Source organism: Pyxicephalus adspersus, chromosome 12 (genome assembly GCF_032062135.1).
Source record: "Pyxicephalus adspersus chromosome 12, UCB_Pads_2.0, whole genome shotgun sequence".
In the NCBI taxonomy this organism is placed as follows: Eukaryota; Metazoa; Chordata; class Amphibia; order Anura; family Pyxicephalidae; genus Pyxicephalus; species Pyxicephalus adspersus.
The window spans coordinates 23,670,782-23,691,211 of NC_092869.1; the positions used below are offsets into that span (position 1 = coordinate 23,670,782).

The window sequence follows — 20,430 nt, forward strand, 5'->3', positions numbered from 1 at the left end:
TTTATAATGTATCATTATAAATAATGTTATCCTATTTTATATAAAGATTATCCTAATTGATATGAATTTTATCCTCATTTTATCTTACCTTTTCTCATGTTTACATGATTTTACCACAGCAGTTCATCTTAATCCTATTTTATCTATTCTTACCTTACCTTGTGTCCAAAGCCACATACACACTTACAATGGTTCTCGCCAGATAATTAGCTCAGGGCCGATATCGGACAAAAATCTGAAGTGTGTACAGCACACGTTGTTCATCGTCCGAATGACCATCCTGGTAATCATAATGCAAGGGAAGGGGGGAGGCACAGCGGGGTGCCGCTCCGTCATTCTCCCCCTCCCCTGTCCATAGAGGAGAACGGTGCTGTATGTACAGCATCATTCATGCATCGTGGGAAAGGATCGTGAAAGATCCTTTCCAGCGACTATAATTGCAAGTGTGTATGCAGCTTTAATCTTTTTTTTTTTTCATCTGCCATAGAATCTGTCTTGCCATAAAAATGAAAGAGGCTAAAAGTTTGTAGCCCCCTTCCAACATCTCAGGAACTCTAGCCTGTTAGATTGGCTGCACATATGTAAGCAACAAACAGCCTAACAATTTGGCCAAAGCTGTAAACAGTAAACAAAATAAGGTAATGTTTTGTTTTATTTTCAAACTAATACTAAATAAAAAAAAAACAGTGTGCAGCTTACCTCTCTTTGGTTAAAATAAACCTCTGCCTCTCCCCAATCTAAGGCCTCATCCCCACAATACGATCCCCCTGTGTTGCGAGGGTCTGTGGGCAAAGAGCTAATTGGAGTCTGGAATCCCCAATTTTTTTCTCCTCAAGACTGAATGTAGGCGTACATAGTACCCCTTACATATTCCCTGTAAGAAATAATGCAGACCTAGAAATTAGGAGACAACACTCCTTCTAAATAAATTAGAATAACCTTTTGCAAGGTCAATCAATGGGAAAATATCAGATCCCACAAAGATTGATCCAGCAGTGGTTGTCCCCAATTCAAAATAAATCCTTACCCAAAAGTCCTTTCTTATTAGAATGATATCATTGGCCCTGTGATAATAAATGATACCAATGATGATATTGGGGATATTGTTAAAGGAAATTGAAATAAATTAAATAAAGCACATACCTGATTGGGTTGGGGTCATTTCTGGCAAACGACCCAGCCAACAGTATGTCCATACAGATGTTATTCATATGGGTAGGATCTGTCTATAGTTGATGACAAAATCCCCATTTTCATTTATACGGATGGAAATCAGTGGCATTGGATCGATGATTTCTGCAGGGGCAAGGAATGCATATTCCCTTTGCAGTTCTTCGGACCATATAAAAACTCCCCGCATACCTTCAATGCCAGTATCCTGCACGATACGAGGAATAGCTCCCCTGCAATCAGGACAGCTTGGTCTTTCCTGTGTCCACCTCTGGAGGCAGGTATAGTGGAAGGCGTGGGCGCAGGCTAGTACAAAAACGTCCTCTTCCTCCTGATACTCTTCCAAGCAGATGCTGCAGCATGGAGGAGTCTCAGACCTCTGGTCGTTGGCGGGGGGTGTCTGGTCGTTCTGGGGCCCTGGATGGAATTCAGACACATTGCTGCGGCCAACCGGAGAAGGGCTTCGGTCTCTTTGTGAAGAGTCGGTGTCCAGACGTCTTCTTCTTCTTGGTTTTTGTGGCAGCTGATGTTCCGACACGCTGCCTTCGAGTGTAACTCTGGATCTGGTCCTAAGAGCTACTGGAGAATATCGGCCTGTTGGGCCTTCTTCCTGATGTGACGGCATTTCACGGGTTTTGGGCCGTGAACGGCCTCTGACAATCCGTGTTGGCATCCAGATGGTATCAGATGCTCTTTTAGGCGATTCAACACAACAGCAATAAAAGTAGAAATCTGCAATCGGCACAAAGTCTCAGTGAAAACGCTTTGGAGATGCTCCTAGAAAGGCTCCTTAGCAAGTAATGAAAAGCAACAGCTTCAGTGTAGGTGCACCAACTGACATTTTTGAAAAAAGTGATCATGTGTGCCCTCCTAGCCAATTGTACGCTTTGATATCCCAGCTGGCAGACCAATGGCCTTGTCATGTTTTTTTGGTGTTTCCATGGAGATCAGTCTGTAGGCACAAGGCCTTACCATCCAGCATCCACTCATCCTGGCCAATAATGGTTCTCAGTGGCTAAAAAAATGTTAGATTCCTTAAGGTATGTTAAAGCTTTGTGAATTATTTATGTTTTTGGAAGTGACGCTTACTTTTTTTCAAGTCTAGCAGAGATTTGGTAGACATAAATAGCTTGATTTACTATGACTCTCAAAGACTGGAGATGATAGACTATCATGGGAGAACCTGGGTGATCCATCAAACCTGTAATAGATTTGGTTAATGGTTGAAAACTTTTGCCAAATAGTAGGAAATGATTTTGAGAACTCCATTCCAGGTTTGCTGGAACACCCAGTTTCCTCCATGATAGTTTATCTTCTCCATTCTTAGAGAGCTTTATTACATCTGGCCCAAACACTCATAAAGCAATGTGACTGCAATCTCCAAATCGAATCCCATTGTGCTCCTTAAAAAAAACTTTCACCTTTTTTTCTTAAATAAGCCCCCTTACCTCCATGTGTTTACTTTGTAAATTGAGGCAATAGTATTGAGGGCTTATAGGAGTTTCCTGAAACCGGTCACCATTTAGTTGGGTGTTATGAAACTGAGAAAGAATACAGTAAGGGTGCTTAGCCTTGTGTTGAATACCTTTACTATTAAAAGTACCATAATTTTGTAATAAATAAGGATTTTTATTTTTTGAATATTATTTTGATACAAACCAGTATTGTACATATACACAGGGGATACAATTTTTAAAACAGTCAGGTAAAACAAATGTATATCTCTTACATATTTCTCTTCACAGTACAAATTGCATAGAATACCTTAAAACTACTCCGCAGGCGTTAGATATACGGTGCGTCTCAGTATTCTTTGCTTTAATGTAGGCAAACATAGAAAACAACAAAGAAAAAGGTAGTCAGTGGGGTAGTAGAAAAAGACATAGAATAGGTTGAGTTTAGAAGAAGAGTGCATTGGTAAAATTAGGTATTAGCTAAAAAAAAGTGTGGAGGTCTTGATTTAGATCGCAGGCTCTTTAATCCATGATGAGCAGCCACCCCCCTTTTTTTTTGTGGAATTTTTTTGTAGAATTCTCTTCAATTTATATACATCATTGTATGTTTTCGAGTTCATCTATGTTTTGTATGTGTATTTGTTTTGTCTTCATGTTTTTATTGAACTTAGTTTACTTATGCCTTCTATATTTTTGTAATGAAAACTTTATTTCACCTCTGTCTGTCATTTTGAAAAATTCTAATAAAAATGTATTAACCTAAAAAAGTGTGTGGGGGGGGTATTGAGTCAACATGTGGTGTGGTTTGTGAGGTCAACAATTAGTTATATTCTATGGTGGTACAAAATTGGATCCAATAGAACCAAGTTTGTGTAAATGTTTCTATTTCACTATCTCCAGGTGTCATTATTTCTTCCATACGGTATATTTCGCATACTTGGCGTAACCATTGGCTGATAGTTGGTGGTACATCCTGTTTTCAGCAGGCTGGTATGGAAGTTTTGGCGGCATTCAGTAAATGTCTCAAAGACTGTTTTTAACACTTTTTTTAGCATGTTGGAGATGTGGAACAGAGCCATTTCAGGTTTTCCCCATATATTGACATCAGGTAATTTATGAATCATATCTGCTACACCAGGGGTGTCAACCACTGGCCCGCTGGCCAAATCTGGCTCAAAGGAATCCTAAATATGAATTGCAGCTGACCCGCTGCTGCATTGAAAGAGCGCTGCTACTACAATTCCCGGCATCACAGGCGTCTATAGACCAGCGGGCTCTCTGCCAATGCGTGGCCCCGCATTGGACTGTTTTATAGATACAAGTAATGCCGGGAATTGTAGTAGCTGCATCACTCGCGTCTGAAAATCAGCACCTTCTCTGCCAATGTGTGGCCCCGCTTTGGACTGTTTTCTTAACGCAGGGAATTGTAGTAGCAGTGCTATTTCAGTGTCAAGTTTGGCCCACAACTTTGTCTAAGTTTTTAATTTTGGCCCATTGTGTGAGTTTGACACCCCTGTGCTACCCTGTTCCAGAAAGGGACAATGTGAGGACATTCCCAGAAAATGTGTAATAGCATGCCTGTGGCATTTCAACATCGCCAACATTGTGGATCTGTTTGGGGGAAAAACTTTGCCAGCTTTGATGGTGTTCTGTATTACCTAATCAATAATTTATAATTTGCTTCCTGATATTTGTTACATGTGGATGCCTTATGGCTAAAATGGAGCATGGCATCTTGTTGTGATTCATTAAATGTCATTCTTCAATCTGCTGCCCATTTGTCAACGCTTTGCCAGCTTTTGATTTGGGAAGTCTTTACAATCTTGGGATGTCTGTGTGCCGGACGAACTTTATAAATTTTGTGCAGAAACAAGTTATAAAATGTGGGGGAATATGTATATTGGCAATGCCTGTAAAAAATAGAAAAGTCATGGCACCACATTTAATTTTAGTATGTTGCATCTGCCAAACCACGTAAAGGCTAATTGTTTCCATTTTTGCAGATCGCTCCTAATATTATTAAGAAGTGGTATGAAATTAGGTTCTGCTATACGTGAAAGTTGCACACAGAAATGTGTGCAAAGATATTTAATTGAATTTTTAGCCCATTTAAATGGGAAATTCAGCTGGAGGTTGCTGCATGTTTCTTTGGAGAGAGTTACATTCAAAGCTTCAGACTTTCGTAAAATAATTTTGTAATTGGAGAGATTAGCAGAAGAAAAATTAGCAGATCACCAGTTTAGGCCACTACTTTATGTTCTACCTTTCCTATATGCAGTCCCTTTACATCTGGGTTATTATGTATATGGCATTAAAAGAGCTATAGGGTGAGTATGAAAAGCAGTGGGGAAAGGGTTCAGACAACTCTACATTCACCCTCACAGAGGCTGTAGGGGACGAGTAAAGTGCCTAAATCCATTTCAAAAACCTTGGGAAGGCCAAGTTGATGTACAGTGGACTTAAGAAATGTCCAATCCACTCTATCAAATGATTTTTCAGCGTCTGTGGATAGTAGCATGAATGGTATTTATTCAGAGATAGCGTAGTCTAAGAGATTCAGAGTACGAGTCGTATTATATCTGGATTCACGCCCAGGGAGAAACCCACTTTGATCATGGTGTATAAGAGCAGACAATATGGGTCACGTTTTAGTAGAGAAACAGGGTGATGGCTGGAACATGATTTAGGGTCTTTGGTTTTAATATTTCTGTGACGTGAGCTAATAAAGTAGCTGGAATAGGTAAGTGTCCCTGGGATATTGCATTGTATGCTGCAACTAGGTGAGGGCCTACAATAGGAAAAAACTTTTTCTAGTATGTCAATGTTAAGCCACCTGGACCTGGGGCCTTCCTTGTAGCTGCTTTAGAAATTGCTGATTGCAATTCTAATAGAGTGATGGGTCAGTCTAGGGCTTCTGCACTCTCTTCTGGTATGGAAGGCAAGTCAGAGTTTTGCGGATAGTCATTGATTTTGGTGTGATGCTTGTCAGATGTAGAAGTCCTCCTGTTGTATATTGTACAGCCGCTGATAAAAAAGATTGAAATGATTGTGCTATGTCAGCCGTGGCCTGAGAAATCATCCCTGAATGCTCTTTAACGCTAAAAATATAGTAAGCAGCTTTTTTTTTCATGCTTATTGCTTGGCAAATGCTTTACAACAATGATTTGCGTGCCCATAATAGTATTGGTTCCATTTCTGTAGGTGCAATTTGGGTTTTTCTCTATACAATCCATTGATCTGTTCACAGGCTGTTTAGTTTCTATATCAGCGGAGTGTTTTTTCTTATGTTGGGAGAAAGATAAGTGTAAAGAGCATTTAGATGAGTGATCGCCAACCTTTTCAGACCTGCGGACCACTAAAATCACCGCCCAGGCGCAGGGACCTGCGTGTCACTCAAAGGGGGAGAAACCTCCCCCATAGTGACGTCATCATGACATAACTCGTCACCCGCTTTCCCATCGCAGACCTGAGCCTGCGATGGGAGAGTAGGGGGGTTGTGTCTAGAGACACAGCCCGCACACCTCCCTAGAAACTGTATAGGGGATGTGGTCCGCAGGTCTGGCTGGTGCGTTCCCTCAGTGGGGTACTTCTCCTGACCTGCTCTGGGGTGCACTGGCGAGGGCCATGGCCCCCTAAAAAAATGTATATGTAAATGACACAAGAAGCAAGAAGAACAGGAGTGTCACTGACTCCTACTTATGGTTTGGATCACGGCTGATTTTCCAGCTCTGGGAAGAGTTCCCTTTAATCTATTCTTCAGTTTATCTAGACAAGCCTTGGGGAAGCCAAGCCGGAGGAGCAGCTCACTTCATGTTTGCCAATTATGAGATATGTACGTACACGTGATGCATGCAGATTGGTCAGAATGACATTGTATATTGGGTGTTCCCTGGAAACACATTATTATTATTATTATCTTGTACTAATACAGAATGTGCTCTGGTTGATATGGGGAAGGTTTTTGATACACACTAGGGAATTTCACGCAGAAATGAGAAATGAAGAAATGTTGCCTTCCTCTAGGAAAGAAAGGTACTTCTGTGCAAGGATCTGCTGCTGAGTATTTTCTTTCAAAGGAAAAGCTTGAACTTTCCATGGCATTGCCCAGACTATGACTACATGGAGATATATTGGATTTGAAATATTGAATCAAAACTAAAGTTTACTTTGCCAATCACCAACAACTGCAAGACCTTTACCTTTACACTGCAGAAATTTTTTGCCCACTATGCACATAACACATAACAACCTTTCATTGCTGGTTATAACCAGTAAATACAAGATTGTACACTTGTTATCAAGATTTACAGCACTAAACATTCCTTTTGGCTACTGGTCTTCAGGAAGTGATTTCATTGCTGCTCATCAAATAATTAAAAACTTTAAAAAAGTTTTGTTGATTTCGTTCTAATAAAACCAGATTGTTCAGGCAAATTGCAATCTGGATTAAAACAGCAATAATATAAATATTTATTAAATGTAAAAGTATTTTACCAAAAATGAACTGGTTTGAATGAAAGTTATGGTGATGGTGTAGGAGGACCTTAAAGCAAGATTTTATGGTTTCCATTATGTGGGCTTTTCCTGACTGCCCATGTGTACCTCCATTGGGGACAGTCCCAGAACCAGGCTGCCGTTCTTTCGCTGATTATTCAGAAAAGAAAAATGGGGCATTGCGGTGGATGTAAATCCCAAACTGTTTGTGCTTGCAATAAAATTTACCGCTTCAGTAAAAGTGTACATGCAGTTAGTTGTTATATAAAATGTTTTAAATGTTAAAAGTTTAATTTGAGTAGGGGAGTGATACGATAGGAAATAAAGGGATATTGCTCAAAGGAAATACAAGCTGAAAACCTAATCTGTTCTAAGCCAAAAAAGTATTAGGCTGCAGACCATTTTTTTTACATTGTTTTACTTTTAAATGATTACCCAGTTAAAATAATAAATTAATTACTTTTTGTAAACAGCCAGGGTGTGAAAATATCCAAATTAGCCAATTAGAAATCACCAATTGGTGTGCAAAACAATTTGTTGATATGTACTTGTTGCTGTTTGACTGATAAAAGAAACTTGAAGGAAAGTGAAAAGGTGGGGCAGAAAGAAAAAAAGGAAATTCAACCACAGGTAAAATGAAACAAAGCTGTTGTGGATATTTCATACACACAAGCGAAATTCAAAGGACACCTATGACTAGTGCAGATGGGGATTTAACATTTCAGAAATCATTTCTTGGCAACATTCTTTGACTTGGAAAAGTAAAGTGGATATTCTATATTATATCTATTGTTTATAAGCTTTGTCCCAGTTTTTGTCAGGGTCAATGGTAATCTGCATTGTTTTAAATTGAAGGGAAGCATGCAGAAGTTAGAAACCACTAGCAGAATGTTGGTAGCCCCCACACTTATGTTACTCTTCTTCCCATTGCAATACTTATGTTGGGTATATTGGCACACCATAGGTCATGGAACACAAGTGACTTGGAGTCATAGCTTGGTTCCAAAGGTGTCTCTGCCTTACAACACCTCCATGTGTCTACTTCTCTGCTATGTGTGTGCAATCACATTTATCCTCCTTGTCCTGTACCCACTGCCCACCATGTTTTTTTAAATCATGGTCTTCACCAAAGTGGATCTCTCCTACTTGACTGGACTAGAATTACCAGGCAGGTTGGTTGATAAAACAACTTTTCAGCGTACAACTGGCAAGATGAGGGACATAATATTTCTCTTTGTTAATCTAATCAATAATATTGTTAAATCTAATGTACAGCGCTTGTTTTAGTCTGGGCCCCATAGAAACTGGTAATGGTAATCCCTACACTTCTGGCAGCATGGGATGAGTGCAAGAACAGAAACAGATGGTACAGTAACCCTGTGAAGAACCTGGTCTGACTTTTAAACTCTAGACCCTACATGCTTTTCCCATGGTATCACAGACACCTAATGTATAGTTTTTTAATTGAGCCTTGGTTCCTTATGACGTCCCATTATTTACTACCCCATATACTCCATCTGTAAACCTACCATCACACAATTGCTTTTTGGCTATTTCAGTTCCTTGAAAAAGTTGTTGGGGGTTCTGATCATTGCCCATGGTGCTGATATAGGTTTTGAAAGCGAAGGGAGAAGCACTTTGGACTGGACATGCCCTTTCTTAGCAATAGAGGTAAAAGGAAAATCCACTTTTAATGATGATAAAAGGTGATAAAACAACAAGTATTAAAGCAGAGTTCCAACCTACAGTACATAATAAAGCTGGGTGTAGTACCACTAGTAGGGTTGAGGGCCAATGTGGCATCATCATCATCGTCACATGAATGAACTGTTAGCTCTCCTGTACAGTGTGTGAGCTCTGTTGCCAAGTGGTACCTTCTCCAGCACATGGTATGAGTTTCTATCTTTTCTTTTCCATCGTTAAACCTGTTCTTTGCAAGACACTGCCTGAATAATTTGGCTGTACCATACCAACAACATTTGAGGAGCTACCCTTGTGTTGTAGATCTCCTGTGAGCTGGTAATCACCATACAGCATCTCATACTGCAGTGTATGTGTCATGTTCCTCTGAGCATTTCTAGTGGAAAAGCTTCTGTCAGTGGCAAAGTTGGTCATACAGCATGTGGGTGTATCTATCACATTGTGGTGTAATCACACCTAGGCCAATGTGTGTTTTTGAAGACATGGTTGGACAGTGACAGTGATTTTCAGAGGGGCATAAAGCCTGCAAACATCAACATGCAACATGTGCAACATTAATTCACCATATGCCACCAACACACCTAAAAGCAAAATGCCAGTCACAATAACAAGAAATAAATGATTTATTGAAATATAAAAAAATTTCTACATGTTTACCTAATCCAGAAATTTTCTCTACTGTACTGTTTGCTGCAATTAGATGTCCTCTGTCTATTGATCAGCATTCTTGAACCCACTTCACTGTCCAGTGAAAAGAAAAGCAGCACAATGATGAGCTCATTTCTCTCTCTCTCTGTGTTTTTCACAGCCCACTTTTTTCAGTACATAAACTGATTGGCTTCTTGTATTGGTTCTCCCACTCACACTCCAGTTTTTCTGTATATTGATATAGGCTCATACTAGATTAAATCTAGATCCTTTCACTGCTTGCTTTTAATGAATTAATAATGGTTATGAGGCTACAATAATTCATGTCTTTGATATCTGCCCCGAGATTACCTATTTTATTGCTAAAAGATAAAGCCACTCCTTTCATCATTCAACACAAGAAGCACCATTGTCAAGCGTGTGTCACCATGGGGTTTTCCTTCATTTCCAGGCCCTGGTATACCACAGAAGAAATGATGAGGCACGAACAGCAATATAAATATATGGCATAATGTCTGACCCTTCCCCATGCATGGCTTTACACTAGAGGGAGGCAGGGCTCATCAATGGAAAGCCAGGATATAATAGTCACCAGGATGTGATGGCCATCAATGTAATAGTCAGGAAATATTACCGCAGGTATATGTCAACAACTTTCTGTTGCTGTTTTTTTTATTTGAGACATTTCCTATTCCTTTCTATCTTACAGAAAGTAAGGATAAGCAAAGCTGATTTTGTTTTTCCTTAATTTTGGTAATAAATTAGGTGATTTCAGCTAGGCCAATTGTTTTGGAGTCAAAGGGCCTGATTTATTAAAGCTCTCCAAGGCTGGAGAGGATATACTTTCATCAGTGAACATGGGTGATCCAGCAAACCTAGAATGGATTTAACCAAAGTTATCTGCTAGCAAGTGTTTTGAATCCTGGGCATATGCATTCTAGGTTTTCTGGATCACCCAGCTTCACTAAAGAAAGTGTATCCTCTCCATCTTTGGGAATGAGGGATAAAAAGAAGGTAGTTTTGGTGAAATTCTGGGACTGGTGTGACCATAAAAGTGTAATAGAATAATAAATAATTAATATTGTCTGGCAAAATACACCACTTGGTCATGTCACTATCTGTCCTTCAAAGGAGCTCACAATCACAGTCTAAGGTCAATAGTGGGGGGAAGCAAATTAACCTAACATGTTTTCTTTGTAATCTAGCAAACCTGAAATTGATCTGTACTAGGATTGAACACATTTAATAGCAACTAATAGCAAATGCTTTTTTCCAGGTTTGCTGAATCGCCTAGGTTCTCCCATAATCTCCTCCAGTCTTAGAGAACTTTAATAAATCCAGCCTTGTATGCCCATACAAAGTGTGTACATAATTTTGTGTAGCAGTGCTCATTATATGGGTTATGTAACACTGGAACACAGAGCTGACTAATATGTTGGCGTTATATAAATCCTGTTTATTAATAATAGGAAATTAAAGAATTATTATTATACCGTTTCCCCGAAAATAAGACTGGGTCTTATATTAATTTTTGCTCCAAAAAATGCACTCAACACATCCAAATACAGTCATGTCATCATCTTCTGGAACATCATCATAACTCTCCAAACTCAGAATTTCATCTTGATTTGACTTGTGACTCCATTTCCCCAATCATTTGCCCCAATTTCACATGTCTAGCAATAGTGCTTTCCGTAAAGCGTACCTAAATTCAGACATTTCACTTTACTTTTACAAGGTAAAAATTCTTTTCTTCTAATTTTCAATTACCAATCAATGGGAGCACAAAGCCTCCCCGGATACCTACGTCAATCTTCCCGGGAGCCTTTCTGCAAAAAGAGAAAAGAAAAATAGCAGATCTCACTGCGCATGGCAAGTTTTTTTCCAACCTACATCACCAGATCTCGTGCCGGGGTCAGGTGATGTAGGAAGAAGAACCAGGAAGATGAGAAGATGGCGGTGCCCAGCGTGCGGGCTTGGAGACGGATGCCGGGACGATGCGGGAATAAATGAAAGACACCTCAGGACCGACTGACTTCACTTGTTTTTTGTTTTAGTTTACTTCCTCTTAAATGAGCACCTCTTGTCCTTGTATTTATATATTGCAGCTTATTTTTAGGGTGGAGCTTATATTTAAAGTATCCTCAAAAATATGGAAAAAGCTAGGGCTTATTTTTGGGGAAATTATTATTAATAAACAGGATTTATATAGTGCCAACATATTACGTAGTGCTGTACATTAAATAGGGATTGCAAATGGCAGACAGATACAGACAGTGACACAAGAGGAGAGGACCCTGGCCCGAAGAGCTTACAATCTAGGAGGATGGTAATAATAATAATACAGATATGCATATTTTGCACAATACCATGCAGGGCCCCGATTTACTTAGCAAATTTATGTGCAAAATGACTCTGTCCCTAAAAATGAGGGAAAGTCTCCCCCATAGGACATTAAAAAACCCCACAAAGTATTCCCTGGTTTTATATAACTTTTTTGCCCTTGTGGGGCTTTACAAAAGGTTGGAGCGGCCCAGCTAAGATTTGAGAAATAGCGAAGATTCCGTAGAGAAGGGAATTTCTGTGGCCCTAGTGAGGCTGTGGAAGTTTTGTTCCTGGTGAAGGCCACAACAGGCTGGGTCTGGTTTGCTGCACTCGCCTTGGAATTTCCCAGCCTGAGCACACACTACACAGATGAGTGCAGCACAAGCCCCGCCCACAAGAAAAATTCCCCTCACTGCGGTGAGAAAAGCAGAGAGCTCAGCCCGCAGCGCTCACAGCTCACACAGCGCTCACATAGCAACCACCGGGACATTATCCCTGGAATATTCCTCTATACCATGACCTCTCGTTATTTGGATTACTCCGGCAATATGGATGGAGAGCTCAGGATGCCTGGCAAGGACAAACATTTCCAGAACACCGAGGACCGAACCGACAGCGGACTGGACTCTCTGAAAGACGAAGATTATAATAGGATCGTCAGCGGGGTCCAGAACCTCTGTATCCCGGTATCGGCCACCCCACAGGACTACGAGCCCGAACCATGGAAGGTCCAGAACAACGAGGATGGAGATACGTAAGTGTGCAGGGAAATGTAAAGGATGCAAATATAAGAAATCATGATCTGCAAGTATGAGAGAGATGGGAAACTATTGCAATGTGTTCAGAAGATCCAAAATATGGACTGATACAATGTAACATTCAGCAAAATATGTAACAAGTATATAATTGCATCATTGGTATGCTATAATAATGTGTGTGTAGATTTATATATATATATATATATATATATATTTATATTGCTAAATAATACTGTATTACATATATATATACACAGATCTGTAAATATATTTATATATGGAGGTAATGCTTCATGGTTTATTGGTATGCAATAATAATGTGTGTGTGTGTGTATATTTACATACACAGATTTGTAAAAATCTATAAATAAATATATATAATTATATATAGAGAGATAGTTAATGCTGCATTCTTTATATATATATATATATATATGTGTGTGTGTGTGTGTTAATGCTGCATCTTTGATCAGTATGCAATATTAATACGAAAACAGTTTTTAGGAGTTTAGGGGTTTTTTGCTCTTTTTGTGTAGTCGCCATATTGCTCTGGGTTTTCCCTTTCCTCTCTTTGTAATCTGATGGTGGAGGGGGGGGGGTAAGGGATGGGCGTGTCTCTTGGTTGTACCCACCTGCTATTGGCTGGCTCTCAGAGGTGGGGCAGCCAGTCAGGGCAGAGCTCAGCTATTTGGAAAGTCCCTGGCCCCTTGCCAGAATCTGCATAGATGAGAGCGGAAAACAACAGGCAGATCTAGAGAGAGAAAAACCCAACTTACACAATCCTTGTACTGGGGGAGGGGAAATAACTGCTTGCTGACACCAATATGACTACATAGATCAGTCATTACTAAATACAAATTGAGGAAATAGGTGACACAATATTTCCTTTTTGGTTTTTAAAATTCAGCATTAAAAAAAAAAAAAAGTTTGTGTTAAACGTTATTTTTTTTTAATTCTGATTTATGGTATGGATGTTACAATCTATTCTATTTGTGATGTTTGTGTATTGCTATAGATTGTGTTCTTTATGTTAAACATCTACTTTTGTTTTATGTTACAGGCTTCTCCACTTGGCAGTCATCCATGAAGCTAAAGATCTTGCAGAAGAGGCAATCAGAAGATCCTACAGGGATGGATATTACCTGAACCGGCAAAATAACCTTTACCAGGTAAATACAGCCCAGATCCTCCGCCATTGCCTGACCTAGAGATGTGTCTCCGGCTGTTTCTTTATTCAGCAGAATAGGAAAAACATTGATGACATTGCAGCCAATTAGATTGCAGCTGTCATTTTCTTGTTGGAAAATAAAAGCAAGGACGTGATTAGTTGATGTTGGCAATCCCTATAACTTCCACAAGAATATTTCCAATCTAATATGTCATGCCAAAAAATTCTTAAAAAGCGAACCGGCCATTGCTGCTGGTTGATTCAATACTTTTTAGGCCCACAAAGCCCATCTGATCCCTATTCTTGTATGACAACTCTGCAACGTTTTATTGCTGTATTGGAGCGTTATGACAGCCAGACAAAACAACAGTAATGGAAGCTTCCAGTGTTTTCTATTCTTCTTTTTTATGATTCATTTAGAATATTGTCATTAATGATGATCTTTTCCTGCAGACACCTCTTCATCTGGCTATAATCACAGAACAAGCTGAAATAGCTGAGAAGCTCCTCCAGGCCGGATGTGACCCAGAAATCAGGGATTACCGCGGAAATACCGCCCTGCACATCGCCTGCCAACGGGGTTCCCTGCGCGGGGTTGGCGTCATTGTTCAGTACAGCAAATTCCAGCTGCCTTCCCTTCTTACCTGCTACAACTATGACGGTATGTATCATTATCATTCCTGCCAACATACCCAGCCAGGGAATTCAATCAAACAATGGCATTGTTATAGGATCTGAATATTAATCATTGCTCTGTCTCTACAGGTCACACATGTCTACACCTTGCATCCAATAATGGTTATCTCGCCATCGTCGAGCACTTGATCAGTCTGGGAGCAGATATTAATGCTCAGGTAGGTTTTCTCACTTTGACAATATACCTGTCATCTGACGTGAAGTCTCAGTAACCTGTATTGGTGGGATTTTGATTTGTACTCAACATTCCTTTTATTTGTCCTCCAGGAGCCTTGTAATGGACGCACAGCTCTCCACATGGCTGTGGATAAACAGAACCCCGACTTGATGTATTTGTTGCTCAAGCATGGGGCAGATGTGAACAAAGTTACATACCAAGGCTACTCGCCATGCCAACTTACCTGGGGAAGGGAAAACAGTCAAATCCAGCAACATCTGCTGTCCGTGACTGAGAAGAGTCTACAGTACTTGCCAGAAAGTGAAGATGAGGACAGTTCCGACTCGGAATCAGAACATTCAGATGATGAGGTGAATATTGGAATTCATTTACAAGAGCCAATAGCTATAGGTCTATTTAATAGCTTATTATTGCTGTGATCCAAACTGACCATTGCCAGGTTGGCTAATGGGACATCAAGCACTTGTAGGCTTTTTTTGATCTAGGAGAACATTGAGTCTGAGTTTAGGGTCAAGAGTGGATGAGCTCTGTTACATACCATGGCCTTTGCTATGTATACCTACAATACTGGAATCTTGAATCATTTGTACATTTAAAGGAACACACAGTGTTGACCCAAAAGGCTCTACAAGGGAATAGTTGGAGACATGACTGTGTAAGGGGGATCCAGAAATGTCTGCATTGTTGGTTAAATCAGATAGCCATAGCATTATGAAAATATATTTGGTATAAATAGTATTTTATGGTACCAATTAAATTGACTTAGGTTGAAGTCTTGGGTCAAGAGTCATGGAGACCTCCTAAATGTTCTACTATAGGGCTCCATAAACCTAGTTACAGCCTTACGCCAATATAGGCATTTTGATGCTGTTTGATGAATATCTTCTCCATTCCTTCATTGTATCTAATGTATTTTCTTTTTCTTTTTCAGTATATGTATGACGATTGCAAGTTGATGTGCCAAGGCCTAAATTAAAGTGACGTAGCATTTGAGGACTTTAGAGTTGTAGCAGGGCAAATCTTGTCTTGTACAAGAGAGTGCAGCACTAGGACCAGTGAATCCTTCCACTAGCTCTCAAAGGATGCGACCGATCCAATGTAGAGTTCTAGATCCTGATAAGGTGCTTGTGCTGTCCTCAGACCATCGTGTGAGAAGAGCAGAGATATGAAGGAGAGGAGTCCAGAAGACCACCAAGATCTCTAAGGGGATGATGACCTGTGTTATCTCTCTCTGAGATCAGATTCTATATATATGTATATGGACATTAGCTGGACAAAACAAGATGCTGATTCTTTTTAACATGTATGGGTGATGCTGTCTCACACCAGAGCAACTGGAAAATCCATAAATAGGTTGCTGAAGATACTCTGATGAGGATTTGACTACTAATTCTCGGGATAGAGGGGAAATGTGATAAGAAAAATAAACTGCACAATGTGTATATTGTATATAATGTACATAATTTATTTTTATATGAAAGTGATATATTTATTAAAAAAACTGAAAACTAATTTTACATGTCCATTCTTTTTTTTATCTATTGTAAAATAATAGAAAACATGGAAAGGCTTGTAGCAGTGTAGCACATTATGACTGGTGAAACCTGATTGGCTTCTTTGGTTTTCTACTTTTTGATGAGTCAGGAGCAGCAGATTACAGAATGATGACTCTGTTTTATAATGGGTGGGACACTGCAAGCAATGAATACTGGTTCTCTAGAACCTTTAGAAATATTCAATATTTTGCACTATGTTTGGCTTGGTGGCCTTTGCAGCACTATGGTCTCAGGTTCCAATATTGGCCAGGACACCGTGCATTGAGTTTTGTATGTTCTCCCTGTGTTTGCGTGGGTCTCTCGCATCCTAAAGACATGCAGGTAGGTTACATAGTAAGGTTGAAAAAAGACATAAATCTATCAAGTGTAACCTCTAGGGAGATAAACATATCCCAGATTTAATTAGTTGTTAATTGGCTTCTCTTCAAACTTGCCTAATTATGCTAGGGGCTTTAGACTGTGAGCTCATCTGAGGGACAGCTAGTAACATAACTATGGACTTTGTAAAGCGTCACATATTATGTAGGCGCTATATAAATGCTATAAATTCGCTGTGTTAGGTTTTCTCCTGCCATTGGATCTCCTATGAAGCTTGATTAGCTATACTGTAGGTATCAAATCTTAGTTTAATATGGATTTGGATATTTTTGTATTAAAATCAGTCCACCCTGAATCTAAAGGATCATGTAGCAAGAGGTAGTACCTGGTGGCCTAAGCTAGCCCCTGACTTTCTGTACGTCTATCTTGATCCAATAGTGATATCTCTTCCCAGTTGTGTTGTTGCCCACTTGGGAGTTTGGGTCTCCCTGTATGTTCCTTATGTGTTCCAGCTTTTCCAGTTCAATTTTATAGATTAAAAAGCCAACAGCAGCTGGGAACCCCTCGAAGTGGAAGGGGAAAGTCAAAGGGAAAGATTGCGAAGCAGCGTTTTTAAGATGTATATTACCAGGGAAATCCATTATTGCATGTGGAGTGATGAAATAGTATTCGTTGAGTCAACAAATGAAGACTGATACTCCAGAGGGGCTGCACTGCCAGTGAGGGAGAACCATGTACAATCTTTTGTATAGCCACGTTTGAGTGAAAATAATAATTTCTAGGGGTACGGTAATATTAGGAGGAGGGGGGCAGTGATTGCAGTGCAGAGTATCTAAGAGTCTCAATTTGCTACCTAGAGCCTGCTGCAGAGCCAAGAGTTTGGTGAGGGGGGGACACAAATTTTTCTAGAGGTACTGAGGTCCCTAGTTGGGGAGGGGGGGGGGGTGGTCAGAACTATTTGCACCATTTGAAAAGGAGGGGACTTGGATTTCTAGGTGAAGGCTGTCACTATCTCAGGAATGGCAAAACATTTTTCTAAATACTTAAGGGTTACTTAAGTACTTAAGGGGTACTTAAGGGTTTAGTCCGGATGGAAGAAGTTGCGGACTTTAGGTAACTGGGGTTTTCCAATATGCTAAGTATGTGATACATGAGCATGTATGGTGTCCTGTTGAACTAGAGATTAGGTCCTCTTTACAAGGAGTTTACAAGGATAGTGTATGTTCTCCTAGTAATTTAGCTGTTTGTCTAATTGGATTCTACCCAGTATGTTGTGAACTATAAAGTGGTTCTTTTGTCGTGGTTTTAGTTTACAACGGGGAGTATAGGACTTTGGCACCAACTATTGGACCACCTTCAGAAGGAGATCCAACATAGCCCGAATTTTTATTTGGAAGTAAAGCCCAGGAAAATAACATTGGGGTAGCAGGCCAAATAGGGAAGTTCTATATCTGTAACCAGGTAGAACCTTATAAGGAAGTAGATATGTTCCTAATCAGCCTGTTCCATAACATGGTATGGGAAATTCCCTCTGAGCCATCGGCTAGTGGCAGGTATTGGATGAACGTCCTGGGGATCAACAGGAAGTAAACTGCTAGGGTCCAAATGCCCATCTTACCAAGCTAGTCATTGAGTATATTGGAAAAAAAGGAGCAAATATGTGATCAGGAGAGAACTTTGCTCTTCCATAGATTGGGCTGATCCAGTGAATCCTAGTGTGCCTGGGATTTTCCATTACATTTATTTTCCTTAACAAAATATTATCTTATTCAGGCAAACCGGTGTAGGGTGTGTCTGCTCGTGTCCCTAAGACACTTTATAATCAGCATTCCCAGATGGAGTCATTAGGACAGTGCGAACTTTAACCAATCATTGTCCTGATCAGTGCACAGCAGAGGATCTGTTTGTGACAATGACACATGACATGACAATGATCAGTGTTCAGCTATGCACCGACATACCTGAAGCCCGGATGTAAGCTTTACAATCAGGGAAAGAATTTGGGAAAGCTACAGCAGTTTATTAAACTAGATTCATTTAGGTAGAACATCTGTGTGGTCATGAAGGTAATATTGACATATGGCCAAGAAATACCAAGAAAAAGCTCTCAAGAGAACACTAAATACAGAACAGAAAGTACACTTGTATTCACAGTGAATGGAGATAGATATGGGCGAGGCTGTAACTCTGGAAACCTGACCTGCAGGATGTGGACTGGAAATTCCCATTAATTGGCACAATAAATACAGAATGTCCTTATAGCATTGTATGTTCAAAAGGACATCAAGTTACAATTAGGACAAAATAAAACTGTTACACTCGAAATGTCCATAACAATTGATTGAGCTCTCATTGGCTGAAAATTAAGACCATTATATAAACCGATGATTGCTATATCCTTGAGATTTGAGCTGCATTATGTAGTAACAACAATGCAAGTATGCAAAAACACATGGAAAGTGCATGATTTGCAACTAATGTTAAGTGGATGCCATTGACACTGCCAATAATGAATGCAAGAATGAAAGCAAGTAAACCCCAGCCAACAAATATATGCTTAAGTTATTTAGGGTTTGAACTTCTGTCCAGTTTTTATTGCTATACCCTCTTGGTAAAGGAAGTACAACTCTTCCTATGACTAAGCAGCACAGAAAACAAGGGGAAGTCTTCCTAAGGAAGACATAGCTAGCTATAAAATGTAAAGTGAAGAAACTTTTCCAGTGCAGTGCAGAATAAAAGCATAAAGGTTAAATCCTAATGGATTGCATAAACCAGACCTCTAGTGTGTTCACACAGCCTTACAAAATGCTAGAGCCAGCATGCATAAAAGTGCACAAAAATGCCAATATCAGGGGATGTGTCACCATTAATTCTTAGTGGCATCCCAATGTATGTTTGAACACATTTTGATGCACCAGAGAGCAGCATGCTATAGTGCATTGGCACCCTGCAAATAGCGTGGGCAGCCTCCTTCTAACTATTGTGTAGCAGTGTTCTATTGTATCACATAAGAAAGTTCATATGCCGTTTACCTGTTCTGCAAACTTTACAGGGGGCTAAACTACTACACCCCAAAATGCCCTGGGGTCAGTTCTCATTGAAAGGTAAAAAAAATACTAAGAACCTTTACGAGATGAAAGAAGAAATTATGACCCATTGTTGGTGTCAGTTGTTGGAAAAGTGCCTTATCTGTCAACGGTATTAATGGGGCCCCATTGCTGGTGAGAGTGGAAAGAATAGCGTACAAACATTGGTGCTGGTAGGAGGAATATTGCCCTATTAATGGTATACTTGAGAGAAAGAGTGCCCAATCATTGGTGTCATTTGGAGGGATTGTACGCCTTTACTGGTGTTACTGGGAGGTATAGTGACCCATTGTTGGTGTCAGTGGAATAGTGCCATATCTTTAGGGTGGCTGTGGGAAAAATTAAACCCCCATCATTGGTTTCAGTGGGAAAGAAAGTGCCCTATAATTGGTGCCTGTGGGAGAAATGTTTCTACCTTGTTAGTGTTAGATAAAAAACAAAATGTATCCCCGAGCCAGTGTTAAACGCCTACATCATGCATATGGCCAGTTTGGGTCACAGATCTAAAGACAATACAAGGTCAATGACTTTTTGGATCAATCTGCAATGAAACTTCTGGACTTTTGGCTAATCAGGACTGTGTCAGAACCTAAAGTATTAATGTGCATGGAAAAAGGAATAGTGGGGAACTTCAACTAAATGTCTTGTTTACAATAGATTGTACAAGTTTCGGAATCACTGCTTTTTGCAGTGTTAGTGAGTATTTACCATGGTGGTTACCAGTAAAAAAAGACTTCTGGCAATAAAGCTTTATTTTTAGCAGCATTGTGTCTCTATTGGGAAATGCCACTAATTTCCTGTCCCCTTTTCAAAATAACTTTACTTGAATTCCTCATACAAATTTTGCTGTATCAGGAACTAAATCTCATATAATTTTG

At 39.8% G+C, this 20,430-nt stretch overlaps 1 protein-coding gene and 1 long non-coding RNA gene across 2 annotated transcripts; one reads left to right on the plus strand and one right to left on the minus strand.

Moving 5' to 3' along the window:
* Positions 1-456: 456 nt before the first annotated feature.
* LOC140342563 (uncharacterized) lies at positions 457-1,222 on the minus strand. The gene is made up of 2 exons (XR_011923097.1): positions 1,144-1,222; positions 457-874 (listed from the first exon to the last, which is right to left on the minus strand). It is a non-coding gene; the product is annotated as an uncharacterized lncRNA (long non-coding RNA).
* Positions 1,223-12,038: 10,816 nt separating this feature from the next.
* On the plus strand, positions 12,039-16,104 carry NFKBIA (NFKB inhibitor alpha). Its single transcript, XM_072427917.1, has 6 exons — positions 12,039-12,546; positions 13,611-13,719; positions 14,172-14,379; positions 14,484-14,572; positions 14,682-14,942; positions 15,524-16,104. Exons 1-6 carry the CDS (start codon positions 12,308-12,310, stop codon positions 15,566-15,568), a joined length of 951 nt encoding a protein of 316 aa, XP_072284018.1. The 5' UTR covers positions 12,039-12,307; the 3' UTR covers positions 15,569-16,104.
* The last annotated feature ends 4,326 nt before the right edge of the window (positions 16,105-20,430 follow it).

Excerpts from the sequence above, each read along its gene's own strand:
- NFKBIA (XM_072427917.1), top strand. The coding sequence starts at position 12,308 with ATGACCTCTCGTTATTTGGATTACTCCGGCAATATGGATGGAGAGCTC. Across the intron at positions 12,547-13,610 it reads AACAACGAGGATGGAGATAC|GCTTCTCCACTTGGCAGTCA; the intron begins GTAAGTGTGCAG and ends TTTATGTTACAG. Across the intron at positions 13,720-14,171 it reads GGCAAAATAACCTTTACCAG|ACACCTCTTCATCTGGCTAT; the intron begins GTAAATACAGCC and ends CTTTTCCTGCAG.